The sequence below is a fragment of the Chelonoidis abingdonii genome, chromosome 23, assembly GCF_003597395.2.
Source record: "Chelonoidis abingdonii isolate Lonesome George chromosome 23, CheloAbing_2.0, whole genome shotgun sequence".
Classification (NCBI taxonomy): domain Eukaryota; kingdom Metazoa; phylum Chordata; order Testudines; family Testudinidae; genus Chelonoidis; species Chelonoidis abingdonii.
This window is the reverse complement of record NC_133791.1, coordinates 18,012,332-18,026,781: the sequence shown is the minus strand read 5'-3', so window position 1 is coordinate 18,026,781 and position 14,450 is coordinate 18,012,332. Positions and strand designations below refer to the sequence as shown.

Here is a 14,450-nt window from a genome sequence, read left to right as displayed (position 1 = left end):
AAGCCCTAAGTGATCTGTCGGAAAGGTCTAAGATAAGTTGTTGTTTGATGTGAGCAATAGCTGTGATTAAACCACCGACTATGCTTCTCTCATTAGTATTATTTATCATTACAGGTATAATGTAGGCTCAGCTATAAATATTAGGAATAATAGAAGGCAACAACTTCACTAATACCAGATCTCACTGTATGCTAAATCCATCTCAAAAAAAGAGCAAAGCTTGTACGAAGGCAGAGTGGATTCAAACATCGTCTGGAGACGGCCGAGCACAGCCGTGGAGGGGCTCTAGGCAGAACCAGCACCTATCAACAGGCTCTGAATACCTTATCCAGCGGCCGGCTGGCCTTGAACAAGGGCCTCAAAACCCCTCCATTGGCTTCATGCAAGTGAAGGCCACATAAGCTCTGGAATGTCTCATAGGGGTTAGTGGATCTATGCGGAGTTGCAGGAGTTAGGGTGCTTAGGGTGGTAGGGGTTAGTGAGTTAGGGTGGGCTTTATGGGTACGTAAGGGGCTTATGGGTTGCGGTTAGGGTAGGCGTTAGGTTAGGGTCTAGGGTTAGGCGTTAGGGTTAGGGTTCTGTTAGGCGGTTAGGGTGTAGGGTTGGGGGTGGTCGGGTTAGGTTTGCGGTTAGTGAGTTTAGGGTTAGCGATAGGGTTTAGGTTTAGGGTATAGGGTTTGAGGATATATAGGGTTTTGGGTCTGAGGGGTTTTTGCGCGGTTAGGTGTCTATTGCGGTTAGGCTGTGGCTAGGGTATATGGATGTGTAGGAGTATCTATGGTTGGAGTGGCAGGCGTAGGGGTTAGGTGTGTTAGGTTAGGGTTAGAGTTAGCGGTTCCACCACGGCGCTCGGTCGTTTAGTTAGGCTGTTCAGATGGCGTGGCTAGGGTTCTCTGTGCACGCCTACGGCGTTAAGTGGGTCATAGGTGGGTTATGGACTAGCTTCGGCTAGGGTTCAGTGTATGCGAGTGTAGGGTTCTAGGGTTAGCCGAGCGTTCGGAGGGTGCGTTTAGCAGGTGTTACAGTGGTTTAGGTTTCTTCGGCTTGTATAGTGCCATAGTGAGCATTAGAGGAATTCCGGGATTAGTGGTTTAGGTGGTTTAGGGTTAGGTGTTAGGTATTTATGCGGTTATGTGCGTTTTAGTCCGAGTTAGGGGTTTGAGGATTGTCGGTCTCTGGTGTGAGGTTGGGTGTAGGGTTATGGGGATTGCTAACTCCTATGGTGCACTGTGGGATACCTCCCGTAGGCCAATAACGTTGATTTCCGTCCACACTAACCGTAATCCGATATGTTAATATCGAATTTAGCACTACTCCTCTCGTCGGGGAGGAGTACAGAAATCGATTTAAAGAGCCCTTTTTATCGATATAAAGGGCGTTGTAGTGTGGACGGGTGCAGCGTTAAATCGATTTAACGCTCTTTAAATCGATTTAAACGCGTAATGTAGACCAGGTCTCTATCAGTGCAGCTCTCATTTTGGCACTGCTGCGCTGGAAGACTGGGGCAAGCTCTGCACACAGATCCAGGAATGAGACCTTGCACATCTGCAAGTTCTGCAGCCACCACTCACCATTCAGTACGCCAATGTGATCCCACCAGTCAGTGCTTGTTTCTCGAGACAAGAACCAGCACTCCACCAACAGAAGCTACTCCATGAACGCCGCCAACAACCGTGAATTGTTTCTTTCTCTGTCCCACAGCAATCTAGCCTCCAGGAAATCATCATGTTCCTGCAGCTCCCCTTGCAGCTCTGCAAATACTGCAGGATCAGGCACCCTGGGCTAACAACACTCAGCACAACAGTGAAGAGTTGTGTGGGATCCATGGTCCTGTTGCAGATGGCGGACAGAAAGAAGGGACACACGGGTTTGTTTGGGTGATTTTGAACAGAGGTGCGAAACATTATGGGATGCAGATGAAATTATGGGATGGAGAACACTGCATAATGGGAAGTTGAGCCCATGTTCCCAGGTGACTTGTTTCGGCCCCATGAGGCATTGTAAAACTTTCTCAAAACACCCTGTGCTACAGTGGTGATGAGTTACCCAGTGGAATAGCCACCCCCAGTGCACTGCTGTCTGCATCAATACCAACCCCTCCTAGGGAGGACGTGCACTGCAGACACAAGCAGCGCAGTGTGGACGTGCACAAGTGATGTAATAACTGCAGGGACGGTATGTCTGTCACTTAGCTGGACATGATTTTATACTCTGGACAGGAGCGGTGCCAGGGTTTTCGGTGCCCTAGGCAGGGGTCCTTCTGCACTCCCGGTCGGTGACAATTTGGTGGCGGGGGGGTCCTTCCACGCTCTCGGTCTTCGGGGAACTTCAGCGGCGGATCCTGGAGTGAGTGAAGGATCCGCCGCCGAATTGCCGCTGAGGGCCGCAAAATGCCGCCCTCCCAAATCCTGGTGCCCTAGGCAACTACCTAGGTTGCCTAAATGGAAGCACCGGCCCTGACTCTAGAACTGTCAAATCAGTTAGGACCCGATTTAGAAGACAAACTGACACCAGCCTGCTGAAAACTGAAATACCTGTCCAGGAGCCTCTGGCACTAACTTAATTGTAGTGGTTTAAAATCACACCTTTGTGCAACTTTCTCATGTAGATCTCTCCTTAGATCTGGGGGGGGGGGGAATTAGTGCCCCTCTCCCTTCCCCCCAGCTCTGCCCCAATGAATCACCCATGGTGCCTGCATGGAGCCTTTTCTTTGCCAGCTCCTGTCCAGCCCAGCCCCGCCAAATCTCCGGGATTTAAAACAAAACGGATCCAAAGAGCGAAACAAAGGAACCAGGTGGCGAGCGCGTCTGCGGAGCGGCGGGAGGGAAGGAGCCCGCTGCGGGGGTGGCGCCGCGGTGCAGGGGGCGCGGGGGGACGCGCCGCGGGTGGGCAGGTGAAGGACGGGCCGGCTGGTTTCCTGCGGGGCCGCGCAATTCCCCACGCAGCCGTTCACCTTTTATGGTAAAGCGGCGGGCGAGGAAGCGGGGCGGGGGCCAGGGGCGATGATGTCAGTGGGGCGGCTCTGCCTTGTGCTCCCCGACCCCCGCGGGAGGCGCGGCCGGGCAGGAGCGCCAGGGCCGCGGCAGCCGTGCGCCGCGCAGCGCCAGGACCGGCAGCGGCGCACGCAGCCGGCAGCCGGGAGGGAGCCCGGGGCAGCCGCCGGCTCAGGTGAGTGGGGACAATGGGGCCGGGCTGGGGCGGGCTTTGCCCCCTCGGCCGCCTCCGGCCATGGCAGGGGCCCCTGGCACCGCGGGGACCCACCCGGCGGCCGGGCGCAGCGCGGCGGATGAGGGGCCGCGGTGGGCTGATGGAGCGGGGCATGCGCCGGGGGGGGGCGAGCGCCCCCGTCTAGACTCTAGGAAAGCGGCCGGAGTCCGGGGGGTGTTACCCCCAGGGGGCTGGGCAGGACCCCCCCCGGCTGTGTTTATTGTTAGGACCCCTTTGTTTAACCCTTTGTTTTCAGATCTGCGCATTGCCCAGCCAGGGATATTGCGAGTGCTGGGGGGGGGGCAGGCCTCTGTCTCAGCGCCCCGGGATTTAGGGGGGGACTGTGTGGCACGGGGGGGCCGGTCTCTAGGTGGCTGTCCTCACCCAGCGGGAGGCACTGGCGGTGATATTATGGGGTCACTGTTTGGGTGCAGCTCACAGATCATCTAGTCCATTCCCCCCCAGCACACACACTGGTGAGGCAGAGATAGGAGCCATCTGTAGTCCCCATCCAGCGCCCGGGGAGTGCGGGGCTATGGGACAGCTGCTTGACATGGGCTGTTGGATTAACTGGATGCTGTATCTGGGGGGCTCAGCTGTCCCATTCCAGCTCGTGCTGGAGGGGTTGCTGAAGACGCTGCTGCTGCGACTGTCGTGAAGCGTGCGCCGGAGGCAGGTGTTAGCTCCCCGGGCTGTTGGGGGCCTGTGCACCTGAGCATGGCTGTCAGTGCTAGGAGCTGATCACTGGGCAGGCTGAATGTGCCCACTGTGCTGTAATAACTGCTCCTGGGGCACAACGGGCACTGACCAGTGAGCAAGAGACAGGCTTCCTTCCCAGGCTAGGAGGACCCCAGCAGAGCCAGCGCAGCCCCCTAAGATATCCCTTAGTTGTTGATCGGGAGTCCCTGTTGGGTTGGAGACCTATAACACATCCAATCACTGCATTAGACCCCATCCAAACAGCAGCTGCAGTGAGCTAATAGGCTGGGCTCTGCAGGCTGCCTCCCTCCATCCTTTAAGGGGGCTGATAACCTTCTGACCCGCCTGTCTGGTTGGTATCTGATTCCTCCAGGAAGGAGGGGACGTTGCTGTGTGGAGCATGAGGAAGCCATGAGCTCTGCAATGAGGAATGTAACCAGCACATGGTTCATATTAGTCCCTCGGTGCCCTGCATGCTCTGTCCAGCCAGCCTAGCCGTTCAGTAGCCAAGGGGCAACTTGGCTTGTTAGGGAGAAATCTTATGGCTGCCAAGGCTAGGGTTTAAGTAGTAGGGTGGAGGCTGGCCATGAGATAGTCTTCAATAACTTTAGTTTGCTTTCACAGACTCTCCTGGAGGTAAGAGCCTCACCCTTCTTTCCCCACCTTAATCAGGTGCTTAGTCACAGGAGCCTTTAACACACAATCACTGTGTAACTAATCTCTAGATAAGATACATATCTGATACCATTGCCTTGCTATCTGAGCACGTCCCCCGCTCTAGGGGATTTAGCCTGCAAGGCCTGGCAGGGCTGTTATCCCTGTTGTACAGAGAGGAAACTGAGGCACAGCTCCACGAAGGGATTTAGATTCTTACCTCCCACTGGCTTGCCCAAGGTCCCACAGGCAGTCTGTAGCAGAGCAAGGAATTGACACTGGTCTCTCAAGTCCCAGGCTAGTACCCAAGCTGCTGGGCCATCCTTCCCAAGTTATTGGGGGTTTGTGTGATAAATTGTGGGAGGGCCTCCCCCCCACCTCTCTTGTGCACGTGGTATGTCCCCTGTGAAGAGCTGGTATTCCAGCAGCAGGGCACGTTGCATGGGGATTGGAGGAGAGGGATTCAGGATAAGGACTCTGTGGGAGGGGAGGTCTGTTTCCAGCCACACACAGACGCTTAGGCGCCCTGATGCAGTGGTGATGGGTGCCAGTCTGAGAACATGGGCAGACGGACTGAGGGTGGAGGGGGGCAGTGGCTGGTTTTTAACACTAGGGATTACGAGCACACGGGCCCTGCCATGGCCTAGGATGTCGAGTTGTATTGACTGACTCCCCTCTGAGGCTGAGCACAAGTATTTATCCCCAGTACCGGTGGGGATGAGTACAGGCTCTTTCTGCTCTAGCTGCAGGGGCTATTCCAGTATTATCGGAGCAGCCGACCGCAGTCAAGCAAAATCATCAATGGCAGGAGACTCCACTTTTCTTGTGCCTTGTTTATTCCTGACAGGCAATGCAGAAAAATCTGGGGAGGCCCAAGTGTTTTGTTCCATTCCTCTCTCAGTTTCCTTTGAGAATAAATGCCAGATGCCGTTTTTGCCCCTGGGGGCTGGGCAGGGCACTGCATAAACATGGTTCCAGATGAAGTGGTTTCCAGCCTAGCTTGGCCAGTCAGTAAGGGAGGAGCTGTACAATCCAGCGCTCCATCCCGTGCCCTCGGCGCTAGAACTGATTGGTGTGCAGAACTGTTGTTATGACATAAAGGTGCTGCAAATGGTGGTTGGGGCAGGCAGGCACCGGAATGTCGGGTATTCTGGGAATGCGTGAGTGGTCACCCTCGTGCTAGGCCCTATGGGATAGGTGCTTCAAGACTCCCAGAATGCACTGGTTCAGCCATGGTTGCAAAGCACGCTAGGTGTGGACGCACCAAAAGGGTTATGTCAAACAGGAACCTGCTAGACCATCGGAAGGACCAGCGGCACCACCAGCTGCTTCTTGTGTCTGATGCCCCTGCTGTGGTTTCTGGGCTTAGCGTAGGCTCACCCTGTGATGGAGCATAGTGCCGTGTAAGGGCTCAGAAAGGAAAGCTTGCAGACTGACAGCCTTTCCCGCTTCGCACCCCCGGGTAGCCCTGGGAGAGAAACCCCTGCCTCTACCACAGGGTTTTACCCTAGCCAGCAAGCGTTAACCAGCTAGGTTTGCTCGGTGGGTGGAGGGCAGTTAGGAATTCTGTAACCAGCTGACCTTGCCTGAGAGCCCGGGGCACTCGCTCGACCTTGAGAATGCCAGTGGCCAGGTTTAGTTGCAGCTCCTGGGTCGATCCCTGAATAACATGAAAAAATCCTTTTTTATAGTTGCCGCAATTTCCAGCCCTTGGATGCTGCTGCCAGCCGCTGGAATCATCCCTCTGCAGCCAGCTCCGTGCACTTCCGCTCCTGCCAATGAGCAGTGTGACCTCATGAGCCCGGTTGCAACAGCGCTTACGCAGATTTGGCCCAATTTGCGTGAGTGGCGTTGTGATCTAGTGCCTCAGGTCACAACGCCAGGGCACCCTTTCCAGGCTGTTTTTGTCAGTGGGGAACAGAGGTGCATGGAGCTGGCTGTGGATCGGCTAGTCCCTGCTAGTGGCATCGGCATCCAAGGGCTGGCGGTTGGAAATGAACCCCCTGCAGCCTGACCTGGTAGTGAGCTGGATGGGGGCCGGGGGAGCCTGTGCCACCACCGCTGCTACAGGGGTGCCCGGTCCATGCACTCCTGCCCCCTCCAGGCTGCAATGACAGCTCCCTCCTGGGGAACCCTGGGGGCAGGGAGCAGGGCTGGATGTGGGGCAGAAAGAGGAGAGCAGGGCAGGGCGTAGGGATTTCTGTTCTTTCATTTGAGGTATTTTTTTAACCTAAATGTACTAAAAAGAAATAAAACCACATATTTCATGGGTAACATGAAATAACCTGAAATTCTCCCCCCAAAACTGAAAATTTACAAAAGATAGAAGGAATTTTCAGGGGGTCACTGCTCGTGTCTCCCAAGCAGCCAGCCTGAGATCCCCGACAGTGGAGCCCAAGGTTGGTCAGGTCTGGTAAGAGCCTAAATGAAACCCAGTGGCCAGGAAGAGGGGAGATGTGGGCCTGTACCTCTTTTATTGAGCAGGAAGCCTGGGTGCGGTTACAGGAATGTGGTTGTTGTCAGACTGGCTCAGAACCAAGGTCCATCCAGCCCAGTGTGCTGCTTCCAATAGTGGCCAGCAGCCGGGGTGGGATAATCCACCCCTCACTTAGTCTCATCCTGGTCTCCAATAGCTAGATTGGTTTGGAGCTCTGTCCACACAGCCAAATGGCGCTATGGAGCGGGAGCGTGCGGGCCCTGCATCCCATGCTAGTTCCCCATCTCGCGGGGCTGGCTCTCTGAGGGGAATGTGATTCCTGGGGGCCGGCCCAGCCTAAAAGGACCCTAGGACTCTGCTCCAGCCTGAGCCCAGATGTCTACACAGCAATGGAACAGCCCTGCGAGCCCGAGTTGGCCAGCACAGGCCAGCTGCGGGTGTCTAGTTGCTGTATAGACAGACCCTCTGTGTCTCAGCCCTCCACTTAGTAAATGGAGGGGATCCATCCTGCAGAGGGTGATGGGCGTATTAAGCAGCACACTGTGCATGTCAGATGCACTCGGTGAGACCCCCGGTGGAAGGCAGAGCAGGGGCTTGCACCTGGGTTTGCTATATCCCAGATGAGGGCCCTAAACATGGGGCTGTTGGCTATTGTGGGGTGTCTCGCTCTTGTTTTTGTGACCCAAAACTTGGAGGATCTCTTTTTTGTTCCCAAGCAAAACAAAAACAAGTTTCAGAGCAGCAGCCATGTTAGTCTGTATCTGCAAAAAGAATAGGAGCACTTGTGGCACCTTAGAGACTAACACATTTATTTGAGCATAAGCTTTTGTGGGCTACAGCCCACTTCTTCGGACGCATAGACTGAAACATATATTGAGGAGATATATATACACATACAGAGAGCGTGAAAAGGTGTAAGGTGCAAAAACAAGTTTGGAAACCTCAGCACGTTTTGTAAGCTGGGTGGTTGTTTATATTCCAGCGAACCCTAGCATCAGTTCTCATCACTTTCAGCGGTGCTGTGGGCAGCCAGGGTGGGGCCAACACAAAGGTGAAGGCCCCAGCTTTAAACAGATCCAATGACTCTTGGTGCTCCACTGCTGGGGTGCCTGACTTGAGGCTCCTGAGAGCTGGTGAGCACCCAGCACTCCAGGTGAGAGCCTCTGAAAAACCCGCCCCAAGGTGTCTCCTATTGGACACCAGGAATCAGTGGCTACCCTCATGGGCGGCAAGTTTGTAGAAATTTTGGTGGTGCCCAGAACCTGGCCCCCAACTCCACCCCCCAAAACTCCGCCTCCACCTGCCTAAGGCTCTGGGAGGGGGTTTGCGGGAGGAGGTCTGGGGTGCAGATCCTGGGCTGGGGATTAGGGTGCAGGAGGGATGCAGGGTGCAGGCTTTGGGATGAAGTTTGGGTGCTGGGTGCAGGCTCCGGGCTGGGGAAGGGGGTGGGTGTGCAGGAGGGGGTGAGGGGTGCAGGCTTTGGGATGGAGTTTGGGTGCAGGCTCTGGGCTGGGGGTGGGAGCATAGGAAGGGGTGAGAGGTGCAGGCTCCGGGAGGAAGTTTGGGGGTGGGAAGGGGTGTGTGGGAGGGGGTGAGAGGTGCACCCTCTGGGAGGGAGTTTGGGGATAGGAGGGAGTGCAGGGCTGAGGGCTGTGGGGCTGAGGATGAGGGATTCATGATGCAGGAGGGGGCTCAGGGCTGGGACTGAGGATTAGGGTGTAGGGGGATGAGGGCTCTGGCTGATGCTGGGGTTCATGATGCAGGAGAGGGCTCAGGGCAGAGGGTTGGGGTGTAGGGTGAGGGCTGTGGGGCTGAGGGTGAGGGGTTCATGATATGGGGGGCTCAGGGCTGGGGCAGAGGATTAGGGTGTGAGGAGATGAGGGTTCTGTCTGGGGCTGGGGGATGAGGGGTTCATGATGCAGGAGGGAGCTCAGAGCTAGTGCAGAGGGTTGGGGTGTGGGGTGAGGCCTGTGGGGCTGAGGATGAGGGGTTCATGCTGCGGGGGGGGCTCAGGGCTGGGGCAGAGGATCAGGGTGCAGAGGGATGAGGGTTGGGGCTGAGGATGAGGGGTTCATGCTGTGGGCGGGGCTCAGGGCTGGGGCAGAGGATCAGGGTGCAGAGGGATGAGGGTTGGGGCTGAGGATGAGAGGTTCATGCTGTGGGGGAGCTCAGGGTTGGGGCAGAGGATTAGGGTGCAGGGGGGTGAGGGCTGTGGAGCTGAGGATGAGGATTAGGGTGCGGGAGGGATGAGGGCTCTGGCTGGGGATGAGGGTTTGGGGCATTGGAGAGGCTCAGGGCTAGGGCAGGGTAGGGGCAGCCTGCCTTGCCATTAGTGTAGGGCAGGCACTAGGACCCTTGGGCAGCAGACAGCAGTTCTGCCAGGAATCACTCTGCTCCAGCAGCATGAGCAGGCAGGGGAGAAGCGCACGCTGGTTTCTGTCAGGCAGGGACCCGGCGAGGGGGGTGGGTGGCAGGCAGGCAGGGGCTGGGACCTGCTCCAGGCAGGACATGGCGGGGGCGGGGAGACCCGTGGGGGCCGGGGCCCGATCCAGGTGGGGCCAGGGGAGAGACCCAGCTCCAAATATTGCCCTGAATATTCCTGGAGCCCGTGCACCGCAAATGTATATAACCCGCCGCCTATGGCTACCCTAGAAAATATGATTGACCCAAAGCTGCAGCGACACAGCTGGGATTAGAACTCAGAGTTCCTGTCTCCCAGGCCTGTGCGCGGGCTAGTCAGATGGGAGACAGCAGAACGGTCATGAGGTGAAACATCATCTCCCCAGGGTCTGGGCTCAAACCTGAGTCAGCGCCCAGGCTTACGATGCAGCGTAGATGTACTCTGAGTGTAGCGCTCACCCATTTGACGGAGATCCAGCTGACCCTGAAGAAAAGCTTGGCTTGCTGTGCTAGGATCAAAGTCCCTGGCAGCCTCCATGAGGCTCAGAGGTTGAGCCGTCTGCACAGCTGTCAACATCTGCCAAGCAGCAAATCTCTCTCTGGCATTTAAGGAAATGTGTGTGTATCCTTCTTAAGAAACTCAATTTAATCTTTTCCCCCAAGAGAAATTCCTGTGGCTTGTGAATAAAAACAAACTGGCCTGAATTCCCTTCCCACCCATTCCGACTGCAGGGAATAGAGGAGATGATGTGTTGGCTTCAAAGGGGCAGGAGTACAGTGGGCACGTTTGCTTCCTTGCTTTTAAACAGGGGCATTAAAATCTCTGGATTATGTTGTGTATAAAAACACACATGATGTGTTTGTGTGTGTCTATGTGTGCGCACACACACGTTGTGGATATCTTCAAACAAATCTGAAAAAGCCTTTGTCATCTCTGGATCATTTACTAAATTCAGGGAGGCTGGTAATCATTCCACAGCACCCCCTTTGCAAGCAGCCTTTAAGTAGGAGTGTAACTTACATCCAGTTTAAAGCCCTTTTACTGCAGTCAAGCAGTGTAAAGGGGTCTTAGATTGGAGTGCCCAGCGTGAGACACGTAGGTCCTGGCTTTCAGAGGTGTTCACCATCCGCAGCTCCCAATGTCTCAGCTGTTGGTCCTCACGCGCTCTGGAAATTGGGTCAGGACTGTCTGAAGTTGGACGACCGAAATTGGAGGTACCCTTGAAAATTCAGGCCTCTGAAACTAGTGATGAACCAAACCTGAAACCTTGCACCCCTTTGGAATTTCAGTGTGTGTGTTTGGAGGCAAATCCTCGGATCCACGCCCACTCTTATCATCTGGTGTCCAGGTTGGACCCAGAGACCCGTTTCCTAGTTCTGTGACTGCAATGCGTCTGGGAAGGATTTCAGCCAGTCAGCCATTTTAGGCTGAGTTGCATCAGCTGCTGAGAAGGTCTGTGCCACTGAACATGAACCTGACCCCTAGCCTTGACTGGGCCTCAGGCCTTGAACTGGAATCCAGTGCTAGCATGGGTCTGGACACTGTCTCTTCGGCCCCTCACTGATCCTATACAATGGCCATCTAATTCAGTAACTAACGAGCTCTGGGCTGACGGGGATACATCAACCTGTCCTCTCTATGATGCTGCTTGGTAAAGGCCAGACAGACCTTTCCCCGTCTTTTTATTAATTCTTGATCCCACGGTGGGACTTGCTACAAACCAGCAGAGATGACTAGCTGTCTGATCAAAGACAGCGCCGTGAGTCCGAACACCCTCCCTCCCTGCCATCCGTCCCCCTGCGGCTAAAGGATCCTGGCATCAGAACAAAGTGCTGATGAATTTACCGCATCTAGCTGTATCACTGGTTCAAGTCCAGCCCAGGTGGGTAGTGACTGAAGTCTTCACCGTCTGATGGCTCTACACGTGTGAACCAGGGAATCCATGGAGAGGTGGCCAGGACGGATGTCAGCGTATGCGCGTGGGCTTGGCTCACGCCCCATCCAGGGAAGGAGCCAGAGCCAGGGCCCCCTAGGCGGCAGGGTAAGGGAGCTAACAGCCTGACATTCCACTAATCCCTAACCCTGGGCCTCTGGGCCGGAAGGCTGTACAGACCCCGAGCCTTTCATCTTTCCCACCACAGCCGCAGGGGGATCGTAAGTATGGAGGTTTCTGCCCTGTTCTCTCTACCTGGAAAATGACTTGTTGGCCTGGGAACAGCCCCGGGCTTATTGGGAATGTTCCTGGAAATGTTTTAAGGAGGCTTGTCCACCAGTCCCCCCTGTGGGATCGCAGGCAAGCGGCTTCCTCTCTCTCTGCCGGTGTCCTCTGTAAAACACAGGTGGTGCTGTTTGCCCCTCTCCTGGGGGCATATGTCCATGGGCTGTGAGTTGCATGGATGGAAGCTGCTAGAGGTGGGCAGGGGATTCTAAGAACAACGCGAAGGGCTCTGGATCTTTCCTGTTAAGGCTGCGCAATGGGGCAGTTCCCTCTTCTGTGGGCCTGGTCCCATGGCTGCCCCCAACCCCCACAGTCTGCTCCTCACAGCTCTCCTGGCAGGGCTGGGAGTTCAGGTGTAGGAGGGTGTGTGGTCTAGCGGTTAGAGCAGGGGCCAGGTCCCATGGCCGCCCCACCCCCCACAGTCTGCTCCTCACAGTTCTCCTAGTGGGGCTGAGAGTTCAGGTGTAGGAGGGTGTGTGGTCTAGCGGTTAGAGCAGGGGCCTGGCAGTGAGACTTCCTGAGTTTCACTCCCAGCCTTGCTGTTGACTGGCAGTGTGATCTTGCCAAAGTCACATCCCCCTCTCTGGGCCTCAGTTTCCCCATTTTTCAAAGGTAAAAAATACATTCTGACTTAAGCAAGTTGGGCGGGAGGGAGGCCTAATTAATTACTGTTTGTGAAAGGATCTGAGATTCTCCTGTGCGAGATGCCAAGAAAGTCCATATCATTCTCCATTTCATCACACCTTGATCCCACAGCCACAGATTAATGCACATGTTCATAGGAGTTCAATTTCTCAGGGGTGTAAGGATTTGCAGGATTGGTGCCCTAGTTTCTCCAGAAAGGGCTGGTAGGCTCTATGGTCCCAATCCACCCATCCTGATTCCAGTTCATCCTGCTCACTGAAATAAACCTCCCAAACCAGGCCCCGTCTCAACAGCTCTTCAGTACATGCAGGAAAGGGCAGGGGGATTGTCTTGGGGTCTTTTCTTTTGAGTGAAAATAAAGGAAAGGAAACATGAGAGGTGATATTAAAATATAATACACTGATGGACAAAGGGCTTGTTCAAAGCCCATGAAAGGAACCAAGTGCAAAGCTAGGGACCTCCTGCCATGGCCCGGTGTGACACACGGCTTGCACACGCGTGGCTCTGCAGCATGTATGGTCTGTATAGTCACCAGCTGCTCAGAGGTTCCCCTGGCATGGTGAAGAGGGGGAGGGAGATTCTGCCTTAAAGGGACATGATCCAGATAAACAGTCAAAGCTTTAAAACAACTTGACAATGCCTGAGATGGCTCAGACTAGAATGAGCGCAGCACCATGGAACCAACACTTCCCAGTTTACTTTCCATCCGGGACGCTGGTGGGCTGCTGTTCTGCGCTTGGCTCTGCTTGGAACCGTGCGTGAGCCATGCCTGCTGAGTGGAGCCTGCTAGGGCTGATCGATTGAGGGGCATCATGTTACAAGTGAGATTAGACTGTCCATCCTCCCCTGGGCTGCCCTTTCTCCTTCTCAGCTCCAGTTGTTTTGAGTCCCTGTTCTAATGGGGAAGGTTTACATTTGAATGTGACTTTCAAAGGGCTTGTGCCTATCCTCTGCTTCTTTACAGGGGATGAAGAAACCCTGACAGGGTTTTATGTAAGGCCCCAGCACCCCCATATGTGTTTTTAACATTAGAAAGTCTAGTCATGTTTAGCCTAGAAGTCTCCATGGTGCCTGGAGTACAGGGGGACCCAATGTCCCGATTTTATAGGGACAGTCCTGATATTTGGGGCTTTTTTTTTATATAGGCACCTACTACCCTGCACCCCCTGTCCTGATTGTTCCCATTTGCTGTCTGGTGACCCTACTGGAGTAGGAGTGAAATGAGGATGTTGTAAGAGCAAAGAAAGCGAAAGCTGAGCTCTTGAGAAGAGAGGACTTTTCATCAGGCCCTTGAAAACACACTCTGTTTTAGCTAACGTCTGTTTCATGTATATGACCCATTAGCACTTCGGAGAAAGGAAGCCGTGGTTAAAGATGTGATCCCTCTACTCTTCCAATTAAAGTCCAGCCTTTCGGATGTCCAACAGATCCTCCAGAACAAAACTGTTCCGGTTTTTCTTTTTCTTTTTCCATAATAAAGGCAAAAATTCCAATTAAAAACTATTTCCGTAAGTCATGTACCAGTCCCACCCACTGCCCTTTGTACTGAAATAAATTAAATAAATCCTGAAACTATTATAACTCTCTTTATACAGAACTGAATGTCCCTTTAGGTCTGCATGTCCCAGCTACCGATGGTTTACACCAAGGGATGTCATCCATTTTGAAATAGGATTCTAGAGGAAACCTGTCGCTTTAACATTAGGTCCATCTCTTCTGAGGTAGTTATATGGTTCATAAGCGTCAGGGCTGGGATTTCTGTTCACATCTCCCCAGCACTGATTATAACTGGCTGTGCCTTTTCCCCGACAGGCTCTGTTCTGGACTGACCACAGCCGCTATTGACATCACTGCGCCTAGTGCATGCTGGGAAGGCAGCTGCTTCAGGAGAGGAATTTTGCCAAGTTGTCAGAGGAAGGTAAAACTTGGTAAGAAACTACAAATGTATTTCAGATTCCTGCTCCGTGTGGTTAGCAGAACGTCTGTATGGGCTGGCTAAGGCGGCTAGCTGTGTTTTTGAAATACATGGGCCAGGTTCTGGCTCCGACTCTGGCTGTCTTCGGCCACTCCAGCCATGCAAAGCAGAGAGAAAACCAGTAGAAGCAGGTACCTAGGCATTCACCTTGACTACTGGCAAGTCACTGACTCTCTGTCTTGCGTCTCCATGTTAATAATGCCATATGAGAGGT

General features: G+C 54.3%; 1 protein-coding gene across 6 annotated transcripts in view; it reads left to right on the top strand.

The window, feature by feature from the left end:
- The first annotated feature begins 1,647 nt into the window (after window positions 1–1,647).
- The window catches only part of FBLIM1 (filamin binding LIM protein 1), a 30,547-nt gene continuing 17,744 nt past the window's right edge, over window positions 1,648–14,450 (top strand). The window contains exons 1-2 of one of the 6 annotated variants that reach the window (XM_032787606.2): window positions 1,648–1,867; window positions 14,074–14,189. In XM_032787606.2, coding sequence (XP_032643497.1) covers window positions 14,125–14,189 — 65 coding nt within the window. In that variant the 5' untranslated portion in view covers window positions 1,648–1,867; window positions 14,074–14,124. Of the gene's footprint in view, window positions 1,894–2,711; window positions 2,795–2,875; window positions 2,962–13,746; window positions 13,770–14,073; window positions 14,190–14,450 lie in introns of those variants that run through there. The other 5 variants (XM_032787602.2, XM_032787607.2, XM_032787603.2 and 2 more) reach the window with 5 other exon arrangements.